Genomic DNA, 23,695 nt, shown 5'->3' with positions numbered 1-23,695 from the left:
GGCGGCTGTCATACGATGGTTATATGTGATCCCACAGGATGAAAGGATTTTCGGGATGGATTTATGACGCGAAATGATCCAGTGTCATCCTCCTACGTACGTTGAGTCTCCATTCGCACTCTACGAATTCCCGCGGATTACGACAAGAAAATCGATCGAGCTCGATTGTGGACTCGAGAGACATTCGCATATGACGTAATATACCTACGTCTGATCGATAATATATATCTGCAATCTCCTTGTCAATTATTCATCATTTCTGTTATTCATGCGTAATAATATTAATCAGATTATGGGTTTATGTATTAGCGTCTTAATCAAATTTTCTGTAAATTCTACAAGGTGCTTAATATGCATTTTCATATAATAAATTAAGGATTTTCGTATGTAATTTTGCTTATAAGTTTTATTAAAGTAACTCATAATGTAATAAAAATTTGAGAAAATACAATTATTTTTAGCAAAATAGTAAATAAAAATTGGTGGTTTTGCATATTGTCAAAATTATTTTTAGCAAAATAATAAATAAAAGGTTGACGGCTCTGCGTATTTTTCTGATTCAATAATTTATTTTCTATTTTAAAGAAATTTCAAAACATTTAAGAGTGTCAACGATATTGATTAACTTTGAGGAGCATAATAAATAATAAAGACTCTTATGAAATTTGTTTTAAACTTTTTATATATTATTAACTTTTAATTAATAAATACTGAAAAATAGATACTCTTTTCATAAAACGTATTTTTATAAAATTTTTATGTTTCTCTGTTTAATTATTACAATTTTACATTAAAAAATTTATACAAACTCACTATTATTATTTATATTAATATTCATTTATATTATTAATTAAATTAAATTAATATTATACAATAATTCAACTTGCGTTTGGATAAATAATCACTAAGATTTTATTGACTGGAAAGAATTATTAAAATTTTATGAACCAATGAAGAAATTGTTGAAGATTTTATAATATTTTATTCTATTTTCATATTGTTTAAAAGAACGTGACACAGAATACTTTGTGTATTTCACCAAATTTAATACGAAGAAATGTAAGTACAATGATTATTATATTCAAAGAGATATTCAGCTATTTTGACATTACAAACATTTCTGGAATGTTTTTCATTGTTTCTTTTTTACAAGACTAATATTGTTATGTGCATAATTATATTAGGTGTTGGAATTAATTCGTAGCGTTTTTAATGAAAGAATGTTATTTATTTCACATGAGCATTAAAAAATACATTAATGAAAGTACTTCCCATCACTTGTAAAACGCTACGAATTAATTCCAACACCTAATAGTATACATAAATGCTTTAATAAATGTAAATATTTGCGAACATATCAAAGGCGTACATTTCCTAAATATATTTCTGACATTATTACTGCTAATGATTCGAGATGTATTATTATTGTTGTAAGTAATTATCATACATTTATTTGTTATTAAAAATTATTGTGCCAAATTTTTGCGAAATATGTTGCTTTAGGACATATTTCATGGACAGTTAAATTTTAACTTCACATGTTAACATTCGTAGCTTCGTATATGCAAACAATTATTCATTTAGCTTTTTGTAAATTATTTAAACTCAATTTAAACTATTGCATCTTGAAAATATGCAGAGAATATGTAATTATATATTGCTACTACTTCCAATCGTAAAATAATCGAGTTCGAGTCTGTAATCAATTTGAGAATGATTTCCCTTGAGTAAACGCTTTATTGGATGCTATTCTTTTATTTTTTAACATTTAATCTCGATCGTTTTTCTATTAAACCAAATTAAAATTTTATTAAAAAAAAAATTTATTTAAAATTAAAGAAATTTATTTAAAATTAAAGAAATAAAAACTGTCTGTATTTTTTTACGATAAGAACTTCTTAAAGAACGCTTATAGATGTAATAACATTTTTTTCTGATAATTTTTTATGTATACAAATTAATCAAAAGAAATATCGCTCGACAATTTAATGAGAGTGTCATCGTTGCATCCAACAAAAAACATCTCTGTCCTCGTTTTAAATGTTTATATAAACTTCGGCTGCGTTTCATAAAACGCATGATGTGTGCACGTATCATTTTATTCATCGAATTAATCGGATAAAGTGGGTGTCATCCAGTAAGAGAGAGACATAGATGACACAGTGTAACACAATATAAATTATTATCATATCCTAAGCAGAACAAATCATTATGATATCAAAATGATGTCAAAATGATTCCAAAATGATTATTAAGTCATTATTCAATTACTTCTAATTCATTTTGACATTATTATGACTTGTTATTTTGCTTAGGATTGGTAGATTCAGAAATTTATCAAGAGGGACATTGACCCGCAAACGAAATTTTTTTAAGATCAAATATAAAAAGATAAAATATTAAATTATTATTTAAATTATTATATTGAAAAGGTGTTATTTAAATATATAAAACATTTTGTTTAAAATTACGTTTCAAGGAGCATTCAGCCACGCAGCTCAGGATGTTTTTTGCATGAATGTCATATATTTAAAATTCTTACGTTAACAATATAAATTTATAAACGTTTCGGCCATCATATATTAAACCATCTTCAGTATGTCGTATAAATAATATATATAAATCATTCGTAGTCATAAGATTTAGGAAATAAAATAAATAATATATCAATAATTCATGCATAATCATAAGATTAAAATAACAATAACAAATTTATAAATTTGTATTATTAAAAATGTGTGTAAGACTTTTAAATATATGATATTCAAAACAATATCTTGCGCGTGGCTGAATGCTCTTTGTATTTTATATTTGTATTTTGCGAGCCACTTATAAATTTATAAAGTTAAAATTATATTAACACAGAAGAAGAAGAATATAATAAAATGTATATTTTTTATATGTAGGAGTTTCTTAAATTAAATAAAATAAAAAATATTTTTGGAATAACAAAATTGTGATTAAACATTTCAGAAATATTAAAAATAATAGTTTTCTATAAATATTTTTCAAAAAGGAGATGACCATAGTTTCCATAATCTCCCGTAGATCAGTAATCATTATATCAATGTTTGCCAATGTTAAACAAAGATGAAATGATCATTGTATTGCACTGCTTTCTTGCTGGATTGCAAATACATCATGCAATTGCACTTTGCGAAATCAAGGGTTTATTGAATGTGATGGCGCCACCAGTTGTATGATCGACGCCTTTTTTACAGTAACGGATTAATACAATCAATCGCCCCGAGAAGGCACAAAATAATTTGCCCGGTTCCAATTTAACATAACGTTACAATTGTTGATTTACAGAAATATCAATGAAACTTATGACTTTCTCAGCCCGACCGAGTTTGCAGAGTTTACACCAACCTGGATTGATGTTTCATGCTCTCTTATTGGTAGAGCGTGTAATGTCAACTAATAGCAAAGCATTTTCCAACTCAAGTTGGGGCAAATCCGGTCGGACCGAAAATTATTAATACTATTGATTACATTTAGTTACTTTTTAATAATCGATAAGCTGTCATAGAATCAGCGCGACGTTTCAAATTTTAAGACCTCTTGAAATCTCATGAGACTTCCTTTCATGATCCTTCTACGATCCGTCACTGGCACATCGATTCATCAGCTGCGTTTGAAGTGGTTTAAAGTAGCTCGTGTCTCGATTGTTGTCCTGCGATAAATCGTGCCCGCGCTATCTCTCCCGAGATGCCGAATTTTACAAAGTGGCATTTCGCTCTAATCATTATCACCTGCGTGTCACTCGGTAAGTGATCGAGATCCCAAAAAGGCCCTCTCTTCGTTTCTTCGAACGATATTTTTGTGTTCGTAGGCCACGCCCTGGAGTGTTACGTTTGCACGGATCAAGAAGGTAATCAAGAAAAATGCCTGAACACCATCAAGACCTGCGAACCGGGACAAGATACTTGCCTTACGGAGATTAAATGGGGCAGTAAGTGAACGCATTTCTTCACCTTGCGTCCTCCCATGTTTTTGAGGTTATGTACGGCTGTGTACGCCTTAAATGTATTATCAGTTTTTCAATTTATAAATCAACTGCTATCATTTAATCGGTCTTTATTAAAGACGATAAGGACACATTTAATTAAATAATTTGATATCAATATCTCTTGGGTGGGAGAGAGCCTGAGCATTTTTTTCAATTACGAAAGTATATGTATTTTAATTGAAAAAAAGATAACCTAGTTAAAAAAATTGTATTTATTTGATTAGGTACATCAGTGATAAGGCAATGCATGTATAAGAGGTCGATTCTTTTTAGCTGAACTTGCACTTCATTCTTTCTCTCTTTCTACATGGGAGTTAAAAGAGAAAAGAGATGAACTGTGCAAATAGTTCAACTAAAAAGAACAAACCTATTATTCTTGGGTCTGTTCTTTTTAGCTAAAATTTTTGCACAGTTTATCTTTTCTTTTTTTTCCCTTTCAACGAAGAGAAAAAGAAGAAAAATGAACGATGCAAGAAGTTTATATATTATAGAAAGAACAGACCTCTGATAAAGTCTGATGATTATAGGTACACCATATTGGTCTCAGGGAGCCAAGAAACAATTTTACGTCTCTAAAAGATGTGCCTTTAAAAAAGAATGTGAAAGACTACAGCGCAATAATATGCCTGATTGCACTCATATCTGGTATCAGGATTGGAAGTGTTCTTCTTGTTGTGGAGGCGATAGGTGTAACTACTATGTTATTGTAAGTGTAAAGTTTTTAATTGGTAATTTGAAAACAGTATGATGTAAGTATTTTATTTTTTATTTCAGTCTGGTGAAAACGAAAGGAAAGTACATAATGGAATATTTGCCATAACAATCTTAATTTCCTTGTTGGGTGCATCAAGATTTCAATGACAGAAGTTCTGCAGAAATGATTAGCTAACGTTTTAGTCAGCTAATAAATCCATTGAGCATCTCATTATTGCAGACTGAATACGTACAGACGCCTTTTTTAAATGTAATAATTAATGCAAGACAATATTAAGATTGTACACGCAAGATAGTTTTACAATTTTACAGACGTATGAATGTATTATGTTTTAAATTGATTTTAAATATTTTATAAATATACCGAGATATAAGATGTCTCGGAATTTCATTTTTGTATTAGTAATTTTATGCACTACTAATTTTATGATTACTAACATATATATGAAGATATATACATACAAGATATGTATATTACATGAAGATATTTACTTGACATATCATCATTCAATTAATTATTCCAGAAATTTTTATTGCAAATTTTAATTTGCGTGATGTATATAAAACTGTATTATACAATGTACATCCGTCCATCTGAAACAATTCTGTTGAAATATTATATTAGGTGTTGGAATTAATTCGTAGCGTTTTACAAGTGATGGGAAGTACTTTCATTAATGTATTTTTTAATGCTCATGTGAAATAAATAACATTCTTTCATTAAAAACGCTACGAATTAATTCCAACACCTAATATTTATATATATGTATGTTTGTGTGTATGTGTGTATGATTTATATATTTTTTGAATATTTTTATTTATTATATATACATATTATATATAATCCGTCCATTTTACATTAAAACTATTATATATTTACAACTAGCAATTAAATTTTAAATGAAAAAGCAATTTTATATTATATAAAATTGCTATATGCATAGCAATTTTATGGAAATGAATATTTGCAAAAATAGAAAAGTTTAAATGTATTTATTGCATTTGTCATCAAACCATTTTCTCCAAGCTTGCAGAAATATCTCGAGGGGAATGCTCGGGGATATCGACATATCTTCTTTACGATCGTATCATCACACATGTGTAGGGGATAATCGGTATCTTGTTCAGCGATAAGGAGAGTAAAGAGAATAGTTACATTCGTAAAAACAATTTCAAGATCGTATGCAATATAACTGACAGTATCGTTCAGGTACGATTGTACAGTAACTGCGCCGAAACGGTCGTGCGCACATCTGATAAAATTTTTGTAGTGTCCGACCAAGATATACGTCGATATTAACTGTAAGTGTTATCTACTAAAAAACTGTGTTGCATATAAAAAAAAACACGATTGTGTTAATTCTTAAAAAACGTTAATTATTTATGATGACAAATTTTGGGTGTACCAAATATTGTGTTCGCAATAAAATCCGTTGCTATTTTTTGCATTCACGATTCAAACAAACAATAGCATTGTTTTATATATAATCCTTGCGTATTAATAATTTATTATTTAATTATGTCGTTTAAATGTATATGAATTTGGAAACAGTACAAATCGCCTGCATAAATTGCTATTCGCAACACGATTTACATAAATAAAAATATTAAGTTAAATTAATTTAAATCATTTTATAGATTAATTTTGTATGTATTTAATTCATTTGATATTAACTTTATAACATTTGTAAAGCATTTATATCTAAATATTAATTCAATTCTAAATTCAGCTAGGAAATAATTAAATCGTTCTACATAAATACTTACACAAGGAACTTAGATAAAAGTATATATTCATATGTTACATTAATTATTTTCTTAATAAAATATTCTTTAATTGTAGACTGTGTTTTGCTGTATAAATAATATATTTTAAAATAATAGTAAAGTCTTCCCGATTCTAAATTCAAAACTCAGAAATAGATTTATTTATCATATATAAATCAATGTGACGTACAAAATTAAAAAATTTGTGAAATTGACCTGAAAGATATGCACCTTGAGTGCAAATATACGATGATGCAATGCATCCGAGCGTGATATTTTAAAAACAAAAAATAATGTATTTAGTTCAGCACAAAATCTATCTTGCACGATTTTACAACAAGTATGACTGTTTTCATATGTACTTAGCACGAATAACTATGGTAATTTAAAGATTATATAACAATAATACATTACGAAGAGGTGGGGAAAATGGAAGCTCGTTTATTGCGTACACAGTAGATACGATAGATAGTGCTTTCTATGTCAGACAATTAACATACCGACGACCACTAATGGTCTTCTCGAAGCTACCGCTACGTACGGAACTACTATATGTATATACAACTGATATATGTATATCGCAGATAAACAAAATAATATGTTTACTGGCAAATAAGAATCGCTTATTTATCACGAATATTTATATTGAAAAATAATGTTATACCAATGGCATTAACACAAATACGTGTCATGTTTTTTAATAAAATTTTATTTATGTTATTAGTACAGTTATTGAATTAATATGATTTTTATAAATTAATTAAAGATATGAAATAATATTATTTTTTAAATTAAAATAATATTGTCGATATAACATCATTTTTTTTCAATGTAATAATAATGTTTATTTGTTTTTTTTCCTTCAATTTATTTGTGTTTTTTTTAATTAGTACATTCGCGATTAGTACTCATTCCGTATCGCAACAAAGTGATAGCTAATTCCACTGTAATGATAGGATTAATAAATAGATGTATACTTCTCGATTAGGTTCTGTTGGAAGGAAATTAAAAAAAAATTTCTTAATCTCGATTCAATTCATTTGTATATTTAATTTTTGATCGGTATTGATTGAGCTCTTCATTCGATCGTATTTTTGGAACCTATCGGACTATTTTAAAAAATTCAATCGCACATTATTGTCATATATTATTAATGTATCATTAGATTTGATCGCGTTGCTTATACATTTTTTGCACTCAGCATCTTTGTTTTCTCTCTTTTCAACGCCAAAATATATGTCTACCTCATTTTAAATTAAAAAATTATGAAGGTTCAAGCAATGCGATTAGTTTTTTAATTATTACTTGTCTTCTTTCATCATGATTACATGCGTAACATGCGATTGGTTTTTTTTTTTATTAATCTAATAGGTTTCAAAAATACGATAATATGAAATACGATCAATGTGATGAAATCTAATATTGACCAAAAATTAAATATACGAATGAATCGGATCGAGATTAAAAAACTTTAATTCCTTCTTGGAAATGTTTAAGACAACTGAAAGATGAGATGGCGACGTTCGTATTCGCATTGAAGAGTTGATGGTTAACCGTAATAAATATAGATAGAAGATTACTTGTAGAAATGCCCTTCTACGAATCGGCGAGACAATTCGGCCAATTAAATGAGAAGAAGCGTCGAAGAAGAAGCGGCACATTGCACATTGTCGCGTGATTTATATAAAGGCATTTTAATTATGTCTTCTTAGTCGCGCGCTGACTGTCCAATGGACAGTTCGTAGAATTTGTTTTTTAACTTTCTTGTATTTCCTCGCAAAAATGGATTTTGCTTTGACAAAACTCATCGTGGTAAGTCATGTATTATTTTGCAAATTGTGCCGGCCACGAGTAGACATCAATTTTATGAGTCATATTTATAGAAACATTGATTGAATTGCTAAACGAGAAGGCGTATCTGAAACGATATAAATAAATTATGAGAAAATAATTCTTATTCACGGAATTAATTTATGTTTTATTAAAAAGGTAGTCGATAAACATCATTGTGTCGATACTGAATAATTTTAACTTGATATTTTTTTTTAATCCTGAATTTTTGCTAAATTTTAATATTCCCAATTAATTCTCTATTAATTTCAAATATTTTTGGTCTATTTAAATTATTAATTGTGTATATATTTTTTCTAGTTATATAAAATGAAGTGGAAATTACGTGACTTATACAAGACATTTAGTCGCAGAAAAGTGATAGACAACACTGAAGAAAGTACTTTGGCGAGAGTTTTGTCAACTCTTGATCTCACAGCTTTAGGAATTGGCTCTACTTTGGGAGTAGGTGCATACATTTTGGCAGGATCTGTCGCAAAGAAACATGCTGGACCTGCTGTGGTCATTTCATTCGCTATCGCTGCGGTAGCATCAATGTTCGCAGGTACGCATTTACAAATATCACATTGATACATAATAAAAGGACCATTCGGCAAACATTATCGATTTCTTTCTCGTATTATGAAATATTCGATTGAAACATAATTTTGGATACATCTCTAAAAAAATTTTAATTCTTAAGCCTATTTTACAATGTACTTTGCTTTTTACATTTTGCTTTCTTCTCCTTTGCAATCATTTTATCGACAATTGTATTTCTTGCTACATATTTCTTGTTTTTTCCAAAGTTGGTTAACTTTTATATCGGGCGACGTTTTTTAAAATAAAAAACCGGATAAGAAGCAAAAAGAAAAGATGTCAAAAAATAGTAAAAGGCAAGAGACAGGAAACAAAAAGCAAATAGAATAGGCTTTATGAAATTTAGACTTGATAAAAAAACATAAGAAATTAGAAATTAAATATTGAGTCAAATAATAGACGTGTGGTCTGTATCTTCCAGTCTGTATCTTCTAGTCTATATCTTCAATCAATTCGAACAGATCTCAATCCCAGCGATATAAATACGCAAACTGTACTAGATTATGATAACAAAATCGCTGATGCTGCTTCGAAATGTGATATATTTGTTTCATTTGAGAATTTCGTTACCGGGTTTAAAGATTCCTGGAAAAGAAGATACGAAGTGATACGGATAATGTTTGCTTAAGATAATGTTTGCAATTAGCTGTTTTGTGTACTTGATAAATAATGATTTATAATGATAACCGAGCTAAGGATGATTAATAGGTGCTGCATGTAAACATTAATAAATATATTATTTATTTAAGTGATATCTTCGTTATTTTTATACCTTTTCGTTATTTTAATTAAAATAAATTCTAATAAAGTAAAACTTATCGATTCGCGTTATATTATAATAATAATAATTGATAAAAACTACAAACAGATTGTATTTATTATAAAAAATTTCTTTAAAAGTATTTTGTTAATTTTCTCTTCGATTTTATATGACAGATACGATAAATTTTTTGTGCTTACTAATAAATTCTCTAGTTTATGAAATATTTGATATTTTATATTTTAATACATAAATATACTAGAATTAAAGAAAATTACAGAAAAATATCTCAAAAGCTATTTATTTTTCGATGATTTTATTTTAATATATATTTTTATATATCATGCGAAGGCGCATGTTTTCACAGTAACATTTCTAAATTTTTATAATGTCTTTTTAGGTCTCTGTTACGCCGAATTCGGCGCACGAGTACCTCGCGCAGGATCCGCGTATATTTATAGCTACGTGACAATAGGCGAGTTTGTAGCATTTCTTATGGGTTGGACCTTGATTTTAGAGTATGTGATTGGCTCGGCTAGTGTGGTACGTGCTCTCAGCACGTACGTCGATGTACTCTTCAATGACAGCATGAAAAATTTCTTTGAATCGGTGATGCCTATCAATGTTGATAGTTTATCATCATATCCGGATTTTTTTGCGCTTGGCGTTACTCTGATTTTCTCAGGTGATAAAACCTTTTTTTTTTTTCAATCAATCTAATCTCATTTTTAGTAAATGAAATGATTATGATAGAATTGTATAAAACACTCAAATGTATCTTTTCTCGTACACAACATAAAACACTCAAATTCTGTAATATTGATTTGTTAATTTGTTATTACATAATTGCTTGATAGTAATAAAAACAATCGAAAGTATATAATTTCATTTTCAGTCGCTCTTGCTTTCGGAGCCAAGGAATCTTCGATGGTGAATAATATATTCACTTTGGTGAATCTGTCTGTTGTACTTTTTGTCATAATTGCTGGTTCCTTGAAAGGTAAATACTCTTCCAATTCGACTCTATTCCGTGTCTTCTTACATCGAATTAATAGTCACTTGCTAATTATTTGTAAACCCATCAGTGCAACACTCAAACAGTGTAACGTGTTTCCGTAGCTATATATAGTGTAGTGCAAATTTTATATACAAAGTGGGGTTTTGCTACATGATCTCAAAGATGTAGAGCCAGTGTGACATTAAAAATATATTTTTTTTAATTTGACAATTATACTATTCAATAGAGCAAAGCTTTAAGAATATATTTTCTAAATTACGGAACAATGATTTTAACGATAACGAAGTTATGATTAGTCAAAACCAAAGTGCTTCTTTTATTTAATCCAATAACTCAGTGTAATAAAAAACTTAGTAACATTAAAAAAAAACGATTTTATATACGAATTTTTGTTCCAATATAGTTGTATATATATATATATATATATATATATATATATATATAAAATACAACACATAAAATTTACAACGATTTATAGCTGACATTAATAACTGGAAAACGGAACCCAGTTGCACCGAAACAGACTGCGAGAACGGAGAAGGGGGATTTATGCCTTATGGTATATCAGGCATTATAACAGGTGCGGCTGCATGTTTTTATGGATTCATCGGTTTCGATTGCGTGGCCACCACGGGAGAAGAAGCTAAGAATCCACAACGATCCATTCCTATTGCAATCGTCGCGTCACTAACGATCGTCTTTCTTGCATACTTCGGTGTTTCCGTAGTGCTGACTACCGTACTACCGTACTATGAACAAAATCCCGAGGCACCATTCCCGCATATATTTGACGTTATAGGATGGGAATGGGCCAAGTGGTTCGTGACGATCGGAGCGATTAGCGGACTATGCGCTAGGTAATATCGTTTACAGTTGTATCAATTAAAAAAAATATATTTTTTAATAAAATAAAGTAGTAAATGATTTTCACATACAGATCTTTCAGATAGATCTGTAGATGTAATTCTTTTAAAATTTTTTTCATTTACAAACATCTTTTCGTATATTTCGTTTTGTATTATAAACCATCTTATTAAAGGATCTCTTATTAAAATAAGGATAAATAAATATTTTCGTTTATTGACTAATTATTTTAGTCTGTTAGGTTCGATGTTTCCGCTGCCGCGAGTGATTTATGCCATGGCTTCAGATGGACTGGTCTTCAAATGGATGGGCAACATAAATTCCCGATTCCAAACTCCTATTATGGGCACGCTTTCCGCTGGGCTACTTACAGGTTCGTAATAATAATTGTCTGAAACAATTATTTTATTGCATAATTAATTATATAATCATATAATGACATATTACAGGCATTCTAGCAACGATATTTGAACTTGATCCACTAGTTAAAATGATGAGTATCTGTACGCTCCTTACATATTCAATTGTTGCATCTTGCGTACTTATTCTACGGTAAATTTAAATTTATAACTTAATTTTGTTTATGTAGGATTATAAATTAATTGATTTTTTTTAAGAATTGAAGTTGAAAATATGTAAATAAATTTAATTGGATTGATAATGAGATTAAAAATAAATTGAACAGATTAATATCGATGACAAAATCCTTTTTGTCGATAACAAATATATTTTTTTGTAGATATGCAGAAAGCGAAGCATACGAGAAGAAAGGCGACCATAATCCAAGGACTTTTGTATTTATCGTAAAACAATTGATAAGTGCAAACAAATTAAATCATTCTACGAAACTCACAGCGCAGATTGTTACTGTCCTAGTATGCTGCTATAGTAAGTCTTATTATTGTTTTACCAATGAATGTTGACCCACTTGAGATTTCATGTGAATTATTAAATTTTTTGCAGTTCTTCTTTGTATCTGTACTGCCATATTATTATCGATGTATACGACAGAGATCGCCGCAGGAAAAATCGCTTTCATAGTGTTACTCGCAATTTTCGTCATTGGACTCGTGATCACTCTCAGTTTTATTTATTTTCAACCAGTCTCCGACAAGAAACTCGCGTTTTCGGTATGTATGTTTTTTATTGTTACAATTTCTTTGTTAGTATGATCTTGTTAATTCTTAATTTGCGACATTAATATAAGAACATTAGATTTTATTTATTTCTATTATTATTGAATATTACATATAAATATTATGGAGATTCTGAAATCATCAGTGTGCAAAATTTGTACATGTGATATATATAGTATTGATATATATAGTAGCATGTAATGTTACTATATTGACATATCAATGTATCATAAATCGTAAGAATATTATTGTAAACTAATATTATTGTAAATGTATAAGTCGATAAAATAATGATTCTATTCGGTCATCTTGTCAGCATCTCCTTAACCATATTAATGTTAATATTGAAGGGATACTATACAATTATATATTATATTGATATTCACCAATTTTTATGAAACTTTGCTATGAAAATATCCTCAAAATGAAAAGAATGATGCCACTTTTATCAGCAATTGTTAAAGCGACAGATTGTATTCAAGAAGCCATATGGGTTGCAATCTGATAAGTGCTATTAATATTTCATGTTGTTTTTTAACCATATTTTTTTAGCATTGATGATTGTCAATAAAATTGACATTATTACTTTTCATTTTGAAGTTATTTTTGGCATAAAAATTTCAACAAAATTAGAGTATATTAATTAGATAATGTTTCTTGTAAGTATCTCATCTCAGATCTTTATTTCTCAATGAATTATTATTTAATTTTTATTTTATTTTTTATTATTGATATTTTCAATTTTTCTTTGTGAAAAATATTGCAGGGAAAAAAGTTAATAGAAAAAACGAATAATAACATTGCGAATTAATGATTAAATGACATGGAAACAATAATTTATTAAATAAGGTTTTAAATTTTTTTGTCAGGTGCCGTTTGTGCCGTTTTTGCCAGGATTTAGTATTCTCATTAATATTTATCTTATGATGACGTTGGATAAAGACACATGGATATTATTCTCCATATGGATAGCAATTGGTAAGTGTATTACGAGATGAATATAAATGTTTACAAATATGTTAATATACATTTGATTGTTTTAATATGCTATTGCAGGCTTGGGCGTATATTTCTTATATGGTATGTGGCACAGTCATATTCGACAAAAGAAATGCTCAACCAGTAATGACAAAGGTGTTGACTTTTCCCATATTACATAATAAAATGAAACACTATAATAATGTCCTGGATTAGTTTAATTTATTAATATGACTCATCAGATAATAATTTGATAAATTTTTAAAATAATTATTATAGAGAGAATAATTATTATAGAAAGAACGAGTATTCCATTTATAATATTTGGAAAGTATTCACTATGGTCTGATGCAAATGTCAAATAAAAAGTTTTGTATATTTGTCTTCATTTTATATTTGAGAATGTCACATTGAGATGTATAAAATATGACAAAAATTTTAATTATTTTAATTACTAATTATATACTTTTTGCTATGATATAGTTACTACATATCATCATATTTTACTATGATCTACGTTTCTAACAAAACTTTGTTTAATTTCCACAAGGAATTAAAATCTTCCAAGTATTATTAATGTAAAATAACTCAACCAGCACACATATTAAAAAAATATTTGAAAAATGTTTTTAAAATATTTATTTAATGTAAATATATTAAATAAACATTTAAAAAATGTTTTCCAAATGCAAATTTCTATACTTATTATTGGGAATAGAGTCACACATATTACATCTCTATGTGAAATCAATAACGATGAGAAAAAAATATATTGCATGTAAATTCTATGAATTTAGTATTTAAAAAATTGGAAAAAATATTTAGATGTATATGTGTGTATATATATATGCAATATACAATACAATACAATAATTATATGATATATAAATGTTTATATATATATCACATATTATAGATGTTTAATTTTTGATATATCACATATTATAGATGTTTAATTTTTATACGTTTAGAGATATGTAATAATTTAAGTAAAGTAAAAACATTTTATATTTATTATATTGTAGTCTATTTCTCACAAAATTACTCGTTTCACTTATACAGAGTATGTGTGTTTTCAGATTAAATCGTCAAACATAATATATGAGTTTAAATATCTCTTGATTTTGTATGAAGTTGTTTCAAGATTCTAAATTTATATTTTATATTTGACGGTTTAATGCGCGAACACCCTGTAGAATCCAAATGATAGATTTCAAACAATATAATAAACAAAAAAGTAAAGATTTATGAGATTATTCAACGAGAATGTCATGATACTTTGCTTTTATCATTTTTCAATGCATTTTTTACTATTTTAAACTGTTATTCCTGTAATTTATATTTTATACGTTTCTATTAATAAATAAATAAATTTGAAAGATGATGATTTAATATTAAAACCCCGATATTAAAAAGATATGTGGAAATAAAACATAAGATTGAGAAGGCGAATGTCTGCGTGCGTCCATTTTCTTGTTGCACAAAATTATCTGTTAATCTAGATTTAAACATTGCTATAGTCAGCGAGCAAATAGCGATATTCGACGATTATTCTGCGAAATTTCTGTAATAACGTCTGATTATACCGATAAAAGGAATTAAGATACTACTGCTGGAAGAGCTTCGGATCACTCAAGGCAGATTATACCGCTTTTATTTTTGCTCGTTTGTTGTCTGCGTCCTTTGTTATCGCTATTGTTTTTTTATCAAAGAATTAGAATGCAAAATTGAAGAGTCCAGAGTGATAAGCATCTTCCTTATAAGACATTTGGAAAAGACAGCCAAATGAAATCACAGAGGAAAATCTAGTTAGATTATAGCATTAATTGAAAAGCAAAGGCCCCGAAGTGAATAAAGGGAGCCCTGCATTACGATATGATTGGAGGACGTTATATCGCGTGGTAACTTATTGATAAGAATTGCGTGTCATGTACATATATGCGATACAACATATTTTATCTGGATTTTTATTTGATTATAAATGATCATATCGTAGTATCAGGAAAAGTTCAAACATGCACGCAACAAAATCATAATGAAAATTTTCTAAACGTTTAATTTACAATAAGTAATAAAATGTTAATATTTGAGGAATTATATAAAAATACATTTCTTTTGATTCATGACTACAACAGGAACGCAATTACCAACGATGGTAGATAAAATTATTTATATTTTTCAATCAGTTGGTTGGCATAATTGATGTAGGCCTGCTTCGCTACTTCTTGCGAAGTGCCCTTCTTCTTATTCCAGGCTTCCCATTTGGCTTTCCCTTTCAAATCCAGCATACCGGGTTTGGCTAAAATATTATACAATATATATTATTAATATAATATAAGTAATTATTTATTTTTTACAACTATAATATTATATTACTATAATATTATATATTTTATCATTTAAATTATTTATATATATAGCATATTGTAAACAGAATAAGTATATAAATAATTAGTTTTCTGTGATTTAACGAGAAAGAAAATAAATATAATTTAGCAAATATAAAATAAATATAAAAAAATATTACAATAAAATTAATGTAAATATACAATTAATTCAATAATTACAATTAATATATACAGGATGAATCAGAGTATTTGAACCAGTTTTTTAATCTGAGAAAATTATCGATTACACATCTAACTGTTGACTTAACATCGTGCGAAGTGCTAATTTGAGCGCAAAAACAGGCACGTTCAAATTGTGAAAATTATTACAAGATATTAAAAATGTGCCTTTTTCTCAGTGCGTCCAGCAATTCGCACGATATATTCACACATCTAATCTGTATCGCTAACATTAGTCAAAGATTAGATGTGAGGTCGATAATTTTCTTTATCCTGTATATATTATATATATATGTGTGTGTGTGTGTGTGTGTGTGTGTGTGTGTGTGTGTGTGTGTGTGTGTGTGTGTGTATGTCAATGTATATGAACATGCGAAATTTAATGTTATCATTAATCATTATATGTGAATATAATTTCATGACATTAATGTAGGAATTTACATGTATTATTGTCGCCAACTGTAGCTTGTTTAAATAAAGAATAAAGCTCCAAAAGCTCCTCGTCAGTAGGATGCTTTGTAAGCGCCTTTACAGCTTCTGCAGCTTCTTCAAATTGCTATAAGAAAAGTACAATTTTCTTATTTTAAAATAATATAATATTTGAATATTATTGATAATATTAGTACGTATTAGTAGTAATATATTATTATAATATTTTATTATTTAACATATGATAACTGTAATATTACATAAGAGAATATTGAAAAAGAATATCCATTAAATACACTGTTGTTTGTCATTGTATAGCTCCTTATTATGTATATTATCTTATAAATATGGATTATGCTCAGAAAAGGCTACGAAAATGACCTCCCCCCTGCATTGAGCTCTTTAAAAGTGACTTTTGTTATTAACTATAAATTTAAATTTACAAGCTAAAAATCATAAACTTAAAATTGTTAATATCAGCAATTATATAAATAATTCGTAATATTTAATCATATAATTTTTAAGATCACAATGAACAAATTCAAAATTATTGAAAGTTCGGAACTTCCAAACTTTCTTCAGCTGAATGCACCCAGATTAAATGATAATCTACTGTCTGGCCTAAATTTCTCTTCGGAGAAATGCACACGATAATGTGCACAGTCACAGCTTGTAATCAATGAAATTATGCTGTGTCACCAAGTCAAATTACGCGGTTTATTTCCGTTTTGATTAATTCGTCAACATCTTGTTGATATAATTTATAATTTTAAACTTTGGAAAAATACGAAGAATGCATTTTTTATATACAAAATAAAAAAACTGCACTTTTTATGTATGCAGCATTAATAATGCACTTTTTATACATTATCATAATGAAAAATGAAAAATATCTGTGATACCTGCTCGAGAGACATTTTTATAGTTGTTTGCACGACTGTAGGTATTATAAATATTTTGTGACCGTCAATCGAATGCTTGCACAAGTAAAAAACGCTAATCCCCATCTCACAAAATTTATCACGATATGTAAACCAGGGTCGAACAACATAAACTTGTTTCTTTTTTCGAGATAACTTATTATAACAGATAATAGCAATTTAAATTAATTTCTTTTAATAAAAATTCAATAAAAAAGTAGGACGAATTTATTTATTTACTTGAACAAATTGTCAACTTTTTACATATCTCTCTATAACTATTAGGTGTTGGAATTAATTCGTAGCGTTTTTTAATGAAAGAATGTTATTTATTTCACATGAGCATTAAAAAATACATTAATGAAAGTACTTCCCATCACTTGTAAAACGCTACGAATTAATTCCAACACCTAATAATTTTCAAATTATATTATAATTCACTGAATGAAGAATAAGATACATTTCTAGGAAAAAAAATTTCCCAAGAAAATTTATGCCTTTTATTTTTAATTACATTTATGACTTAATATAATAGTTGAATTTTTCAGTGTTTAAATCAAAAAATAAATTTTTCAATCGAGCTTTGCTCGATCTATTTTAATTGAGAAATAAATTTTGTGTAATTTTTTATTCTGACTCAAAAAAAGTAATAAATAGAGATAAATAGAAACTTAAAAAAAATAAATAAATAGAGATATGATTTGATAGATGAATTCTGGGATACTTTGTGTTTTTAAATGTGTAATGCAATGTATAAATCGGTTATAAGATCAACCGTAGAAAACCCCGTTATAGGCAATTGTCGTAGACGACATTCATTTATAAATCTTTTCGCAATTTCCCGAACATACAAATATTTTAAAAACAAACAATATTGAACATAGACATTCTACGTGTTAATTAAAACAATCTGTATGAAGAAATGCATAAATTAAAAGGAATTAAACGACACGAAAATTCTCATTTTGTGAATTTTTGAATCTTAATCTTCAAAATCAGGAATTGAGAATAATTTCTGACTTTAATCTATTCCTTTTTTTGATTGTTTTTCTCACACAATTAGATAATTTTATTTATAGATTTTAATAATCTCATTATGCCTTATGTCGCTAAACATTTCTCGAATAATTTCTACTTTTTTAATTATTTAATTTTGTGGAATTTAATTTTACAAAGTGAATGCTCGCCGATACTAATTCCTTTTAATTACTCTATACTTTTTGTATGAAAATAAAACAATACCTGATCGACCGACATCGGGATGTGAATCCGCTTCGTGTGCAAGCTAACTGTCTACTGACTGTAGCTAGCAATCACGATTCTACACTTCCCGATTGCCCGTGCTGGTGAATTTATTACTCTAGCGAGGTGGGGAGCGGATTTCGATCTTGTATTGATTATGCAATATCATGATTATTACAAATTCATGATGTACGCTGCAAAGTGTATAAAAAGTAATACATGCACATAATTAAATTTTCATATGAAAATAACGTTATATTATATTATATTATATTAAAATGTATAAATTTATTTTTGTATGCAGCATAATATTTTGTTTTTGCACGGATAATCAATCACACATATATTTGCAGTGTATGTATGCACAGATTTAATCGCGTCTCAAAGTCTGTAAGTAGATTATAATCGAGACAAAAAATCTGACAATTTGAATTATTTCAGAATTTAAAAATTATGTGTAATACAGATAAATATTGCAAAAAATTTGATTTGATAAGATAAATAAGCATTAAATACAAAAATTAATAATGTAAATAATTGATAAGAAATGTGAGGATATATTTATATCCACAAAAATTGCAATTAAAATGATTGCACATATATCTCATTGCCAACATTACATCAACAGTACTCGTCTCATATATCGTAATTTGATCGTCTAATTGGAGATAGTCGTGCAATTAATTCGTTCCTCGATGCGTTGCCAAATTAGTCATAGCGTGACAACAATGTGAACGGACTAACTATAGGTAATCTACGAATCTACGCGAGCGAGTTAATGATTGTGTGTACCATAAATTCAAGACCAAAGATATATATATATATATATATATATATATATATATATATCTTAACATTAAATAATATAGGATAATAAAAAAAGATAGGCATGCACATCTCAAGTGTTCATCTAAATCTCTAAATAATATATACTTGTGTACATGTATACAACGTGTATTTCAAGATTTATTTGAAAAATAAACTCTAGCCAAAGAGATATTCATGTAATGTAACACTGATGAACTTTATAAAAGTGGCACGCAATATTATTCACTGTTTTTGTTCTTGTTTTCCACTTGGTAACAGATAACTCGATCGAACGTATCATATTTTATCATGCTCCACTTTGCAAGAGGAGTCTTCTCTGAAATCATAATTTCGCTGGTCCTTACACGCGTTGTTCAGAGAAGAACGAACGAGGTCAATGCGCCACATCAGCACTGCAGACTCACCTGCACAGGAATGTCGGAATTCTTGTCTACCTCTGACGCACAATTTGCCACCTTACACTCACAGATATACATATAAACGCCTTTAAATCTATATGTTTATAACAAAAGTTCTATTTATAGGTTTGTAATATCGTAAATTTTATGCGACGCAAAAAGTAATATTGTAATAAAATTTACACTACAATACTTTAAATAACTTCTTAAAAACAAGCGTAAAAACATTACGCAATTTACGTATGCTTGCAAATAAACGACATCCAAAATATTATAATTGAAGTATTTTTACTTGTAATTGTTTTTCAATAATTATTATATCTCAAAATTATACGTCGTTTGTGTCGTAATTTATTAATATAAAATAAAATTAATATTATCATGCAAACAATATTTCGGAGAAGTAACAATAAAGCGGGTATAATATTTTATTATCCATCGAGATATATTTGGTGCGCAACTAAGTTCTCGCTGTTATTTTCATAGCATTTACATCAAAATATCAGCGAGAACTTAGTTGCGCACCTAATATATGCTCTATATATATATATATATATATATAGCATTAATGATTAAATGCTATGTATCTAAAGTTGTCTTTTAATGTATTACAACTCACATTGCAAGATCTATTTAATTAATTCCTTTACAGCACAAGTTTAACATTGCATGTTGCAGCAATATTGCAGAGATTTTGCAGCGATATTGCTGCAAATTCTGTGATATATGAGTAATTATAATTAATTTAAATGAATAATTAATTTTAAAGTTTTGTTGTAAAATGTTGCGAAAATGCGACGTATGCATAACGCACAAAAGAATCGTCTCATTACATATGTAGGAGTCAGCAGAAAGTTTGATTACGAAAACGGGTGAGCATAAAACGAGAACGAAACGGAGAAATCCCTGAAGAAAGAATGCGGAAACATTGCTGAATGATATTGGACACGCTATATGCAGTTTTCTTATTTCTCATCAATCGCATATCAGTCACTGCAGTGATGCATTGAGTTGTAAAACTGACACATTGCAAACATTTAATAGAAAGTAAAATTTTATTAGAGGAACTATATATTTGAAAGAGAAATTTTTGACATGAACGTTTACGCTTTTGTACAATAATTCCGCGGTTAAAGTAAAAGTATAATTATAAATAATTTAAAATGTTTCTTTCTTCTTGAGTTTATCTTGAAATCTGCGAGTTACTTTCACTCAAATATTGTTCTTCATATCATGAACTTAAAATAAATTTTAGAATCAAGATGATACTTGCTTTAAACTACCAATAACTTGTGTTAAAATTTTTTTTAGGATAGAATTCTATTTATATTTTAATAAGCTATAAGTAAAAAAAGAAGAATTTAAAAATTTAAAAATATGTATATAAAATTAACATAAAATATATGCACACAAAAAAAAATTTTTAAATAGAATTTTATGCTATAATAAAATCTAATATAAATTACAGATCATCCAAAATAAACTTAATATAAAAAAATAAAGAAAGATAATATTATAAAAAAGGGTGTTGCATTTCTAGAAATATAATTTTGTCTAAATATTCAAAAGTAAATTAGATATTATATATTGGATTATATTAAGTATTTAATGATTAGTTACTGTATTTATTTAAATAAACGTATTTTAACAAATTGCATTTATAAGTCAAGTAAAAGCGGAATATGAAACTTTATAAATATTTTAACAACAGAACGTCTGAAAAAATTTTTTTAATATTAGCAGTTATCATTCGATACCGACAGAAATGGCGACCAGATTATATTACTTATATTATTATACTTGATTAAAGTTTATATTGATTATATTATTATATTTGATTAAAATATCCACCGAATAAAATTCAATTTATCTTATCGAGTAAAGTGCAACAAATGATTTTTTTTCTATTAAACGCACATATATTAATGTGTAAATTTAACGAACAATATCGTATATTATACGTAAAGAATCTTATGCAAAACCAATAACAAATAACTGCAACTTTCATAAATATTTGACGCGTAAGTATTTTACAGAAAATGCGTTCGTCGTATACGTATGATCAAGAAAAAGTCATTAAAGTTCTGGAACAATAATAATATTTGCTTTTACAACATTTTGAACATGAATATAATTAGTTCATTATTTTAGTTTATTTTGTATTAACATTGTTATAAAGAAAAGGTAAAATTATCTTATTATATTATTATTATATTATTTATTTATGAAAACCTTATTTATAAGATTAATAACAAATATAATATATTTATGCACATTTTATAATGTTACATAAATTAATAATATAGATTATATTAATAATATAATCTATTTAATTAAGCAACTACTGCAAAATTCTAATAATTTTATGATATCTCAATATGATATTTTTAATTATTACACTTTTTTCTTTTTTTAATGAGAAAAGACTTAAATGTTTTGAGCAACAACATCATTAAATTATTTTTTGTAATTAATCTATCATTTCTTTTCTTAAAGACGGATAAAAAAATTATACAAATTTATACGAGCGCTCAAAAGAAGCACGCGAGAATCCATTGAATCCATGCGATTCATGGATCACTGATCTATGTACTACGGTACTGATACGCGAACTTTGCCGAGAAACGCCGAGCGGTACCGACAATCCTCGAGCCTGGTACGCGGTCTGCGTACGCGGAGTGCTCCGAAAATCCGGCGCGAGTACGGCCGCGTGATTGTCGCCGCGCACTGCCGCGCACACGCGCGCGATCTCTCGATCATTGACGATCGATCGTCAACGTTGGCCGGACCGTCGCGCGATCAGTCAGATCAGTGCGCATCGCGCCGCGTGATCGTACGTTTCGTTTCGTCGCGTCGCGTCGCGTAGCGCTCGTCGTCCGACGAGTGCACGTGCGGCGCGCTTAGTGGAGTACGTACAAGTGTGAGATATAAATTCCTTGCTCATAACAGTCATAACGGATCCGCACTTCTTAGAGAAGGTCGCAATGAGAAGGCAGTGAACGGTACGCGAAGCTTCGGGAAATTAAGCGGAACGAGCACCGCGATCGTCGCGATTATCATCCTTTTCGCAAAGTGACGAGTTTTGCGCGACGTGACGTGACTGACGAGTTAAGAAGTAACGGCATGGCAATAACTCGCCGTCGCACAGCTGTTTTTTGCAAAACATGTGATTACTTGGAATGTTTTATTAATTGAAAAAAAATGTAATAACTAATATTTTATTTAAATTGATAAAATTTTAATTTAATTGATATTTGATCGAACGTGAATATAAATTTCATTTCGATATCAAAAACATTAAATATTTGTTTATTCTATTTATTCATTCTATCTTTATTAATATGTTTTGTATATCTATTGATGCACGCAATCTATCTCTGTTATTATATTGGGGAACTATTTAATAATTAGACTATTTAATAATTAAAATTAAACTATTTAATAATTATCGTCAAATTTAAAAAAAATGATAACTATCGTTTGGACTCGTTTGTTTATTGGAATTTTATTGCATCATCATAGTTACTGAACGGCTTCAATTAACCTACTTAATACTTAGAAATAAAAGCAAAAATTAGTTTCATAACTGAATAAATTAGAAGAATAATCTACTCAACAACTGAAATGAGCTA

At 28.2% G+C, this 23,695-nt stretch overlaps 4 protein-coding genes across 8 annotated transcripts in view; 3 read left to right on the top strand and 1 right to left on the bottom strand.

Moving 5' to 3' along the window:
* Positions 1 to 3,582: 3,582 nt before the first annotated feature.
* On the top strand, positions 3,583 to 5,718 carry LOC105150962 (UPAR/Ly6 domain-containing protein cold). The gene is made up of 4 exons (XM_011064380.2): positions 3,583 to 3,769; positions 3,836 to 3,955; positions 4,540 to 4,718; positions 4,787 to 5,718. The coding sequence occupies exons 1-4, from the start codon at positions 3,712 to 3,714 to the stop codon at positions 4,871 to 4,873; spliced, it is 444 nt and encodes a 147-aa protein (XP_011062682.1). The 5' UTR covers positions 3,583 to 3,711; the 3' UTR covers positions 4,874 to 5,718.
* Positions 5,719 to 6,717: 999 nt separating this feature from the next.
* Positions 6,718 to 15,079, top strand: LOC105150972 (cationic amino acid transporter 2). The gene is made up of 11 exons (XM_011064391.2): positions 6,718 to 8,305; positions 8,645 to 8,888; positions 10,084 to 10,368; positions 10,579 to 10,683; positions 11,180 to 11,558; positions 11,799 to 11,938; positions 12,015 to 12,117; positions 12,305 to 12,453; positions 12,529 to 12,695; positions 13,571 to 13,679; positions 13,758 to 15,079. Exons 1-11 carry the CDS (start codon positions 8,276 to 8,278, stop codon positions 13,859 to 13,861), a joined length of 1,815 nt encoding a protein of 604 aa, XP_011062693.1. The 5' UTR covers positions 6,718 to 8,275; the 3' UTR covers positions 13,862 to 15,079.
* A 553-nt stretch (positions 15,080 to 15,632) lies between these two features.
* The window catches only part of LOC105150994 (acyl-CoA-binding protein homolog), a 23,879-nt gene continuing 15,816 nt past the window's right edge, over positions 15,633 to 23,695 (bottom strand). Inside the window, exons 1-3 of one of the 2 annotated variants that reach the window (XM_011064431.2) lie at positions 18,838 to 18,976; positions 16,688 to 16,802; positions 15,633 to 15,978 (exon numbers count right to left, since the gene is read on the bottom strand). In XM_011064431.2, coding sequence (XP_011062733.1) covers positions 15,845 to 15,978; positions 16,688 to 16,802; positions 18,838 to 18,852 — 264 coding nt within the window. In that variant the 5' untranslated portion in view covers positions 18,853 to 18,976 and the 3' untranslated portion in view covers positions 15,633 to 15,844. Of the gene's footprint in view, positions 15,979 to 16,687; positions 16,803 to 18,837; positions 18,977 to 23,695 lie in introns of those variants that run through there. The other variant, XM_011064422.2, reaches the window with a different exon arrangement.
* Positions 22,706 to 23,695, top strand: part of Exn (Ephexin) — a 23,658-nt gene continuing 22,668 nt past the window's right edge. The window contains exon 1 of one of the 4 annotated variants that reach the window (XM_087403929.1): positions 22,706 to 22,971. The gene's annotated coding sequence lies outside the window, so the exon portion shown is untranslated. Of the gene's footprint in view, positions 23,267 to 23,695 lie in introns of all 4 variants that reach the window. The other 3 variants (XM_087403928.1, XM_087403926.1, XM_087403925.1) reach the window with 3 other exon arrangements.

The sequence above is a fragment of the Acromyrmex echinatior genome, chromosome 3 (genome assembly GCF_024713525.1).
Source record: "Acromyrmex echinatior isolate Ae372 chromosome 3, ASM2471352v2, whole genome shotgun sequence".
Taxonomy (NCBI): domain Eukaryota; kingdom Metazoa; phylum Arthropoda; class Insecta; order Hymenoptera; family Formicidae; genus Acromyrmex; species Acromyrmex echinatior.
This window is presented reverse-complemented; position numbering and strand designations above follow the sequence as displayed.

Coding starts and splice junctions, on each gene's coding strand:
- LOC105150972 (XM_011064391.2), top strand. CDS start 8,276: ATGGATTTTGCTTTGACAAAACTCATCGTG. Junction 10,369..10,578: donor CGTTACTCTGATTTTCTCAG/GTGATAAAACCT, acceptor TTTCATTTTCAG/TCGCTCTTGCTTTCGGAGCC. Junction 12,118..12,304: donor TCTTGCGTACTTATTCTACG/GTAAATTTAAAT, acceptor ATTTTTTTGTAG/ATATGCAGAAAGCGAAGCAT.
- LOC105150962 (XM_011064380.2), top strand. CDS start 3,712: ATGCCGAATTTTACAAAGTGGCATTTCGCTCTAATCATTATCACCTGC. Junction 3,956..4,539: donor TACGGAGATTAAATGGGGCA/GTAAGTGAACGC, acceptor TGATGATTATAG/GTACACCATATTGGTCTCAG. Junction 4,719..4,786: donor GGTGTAACTACTATGTTATT/GTAAGTGTAAAG, acceptor TTTTTATTTCAG/TCTGGTGAAAACGAAAGGAA.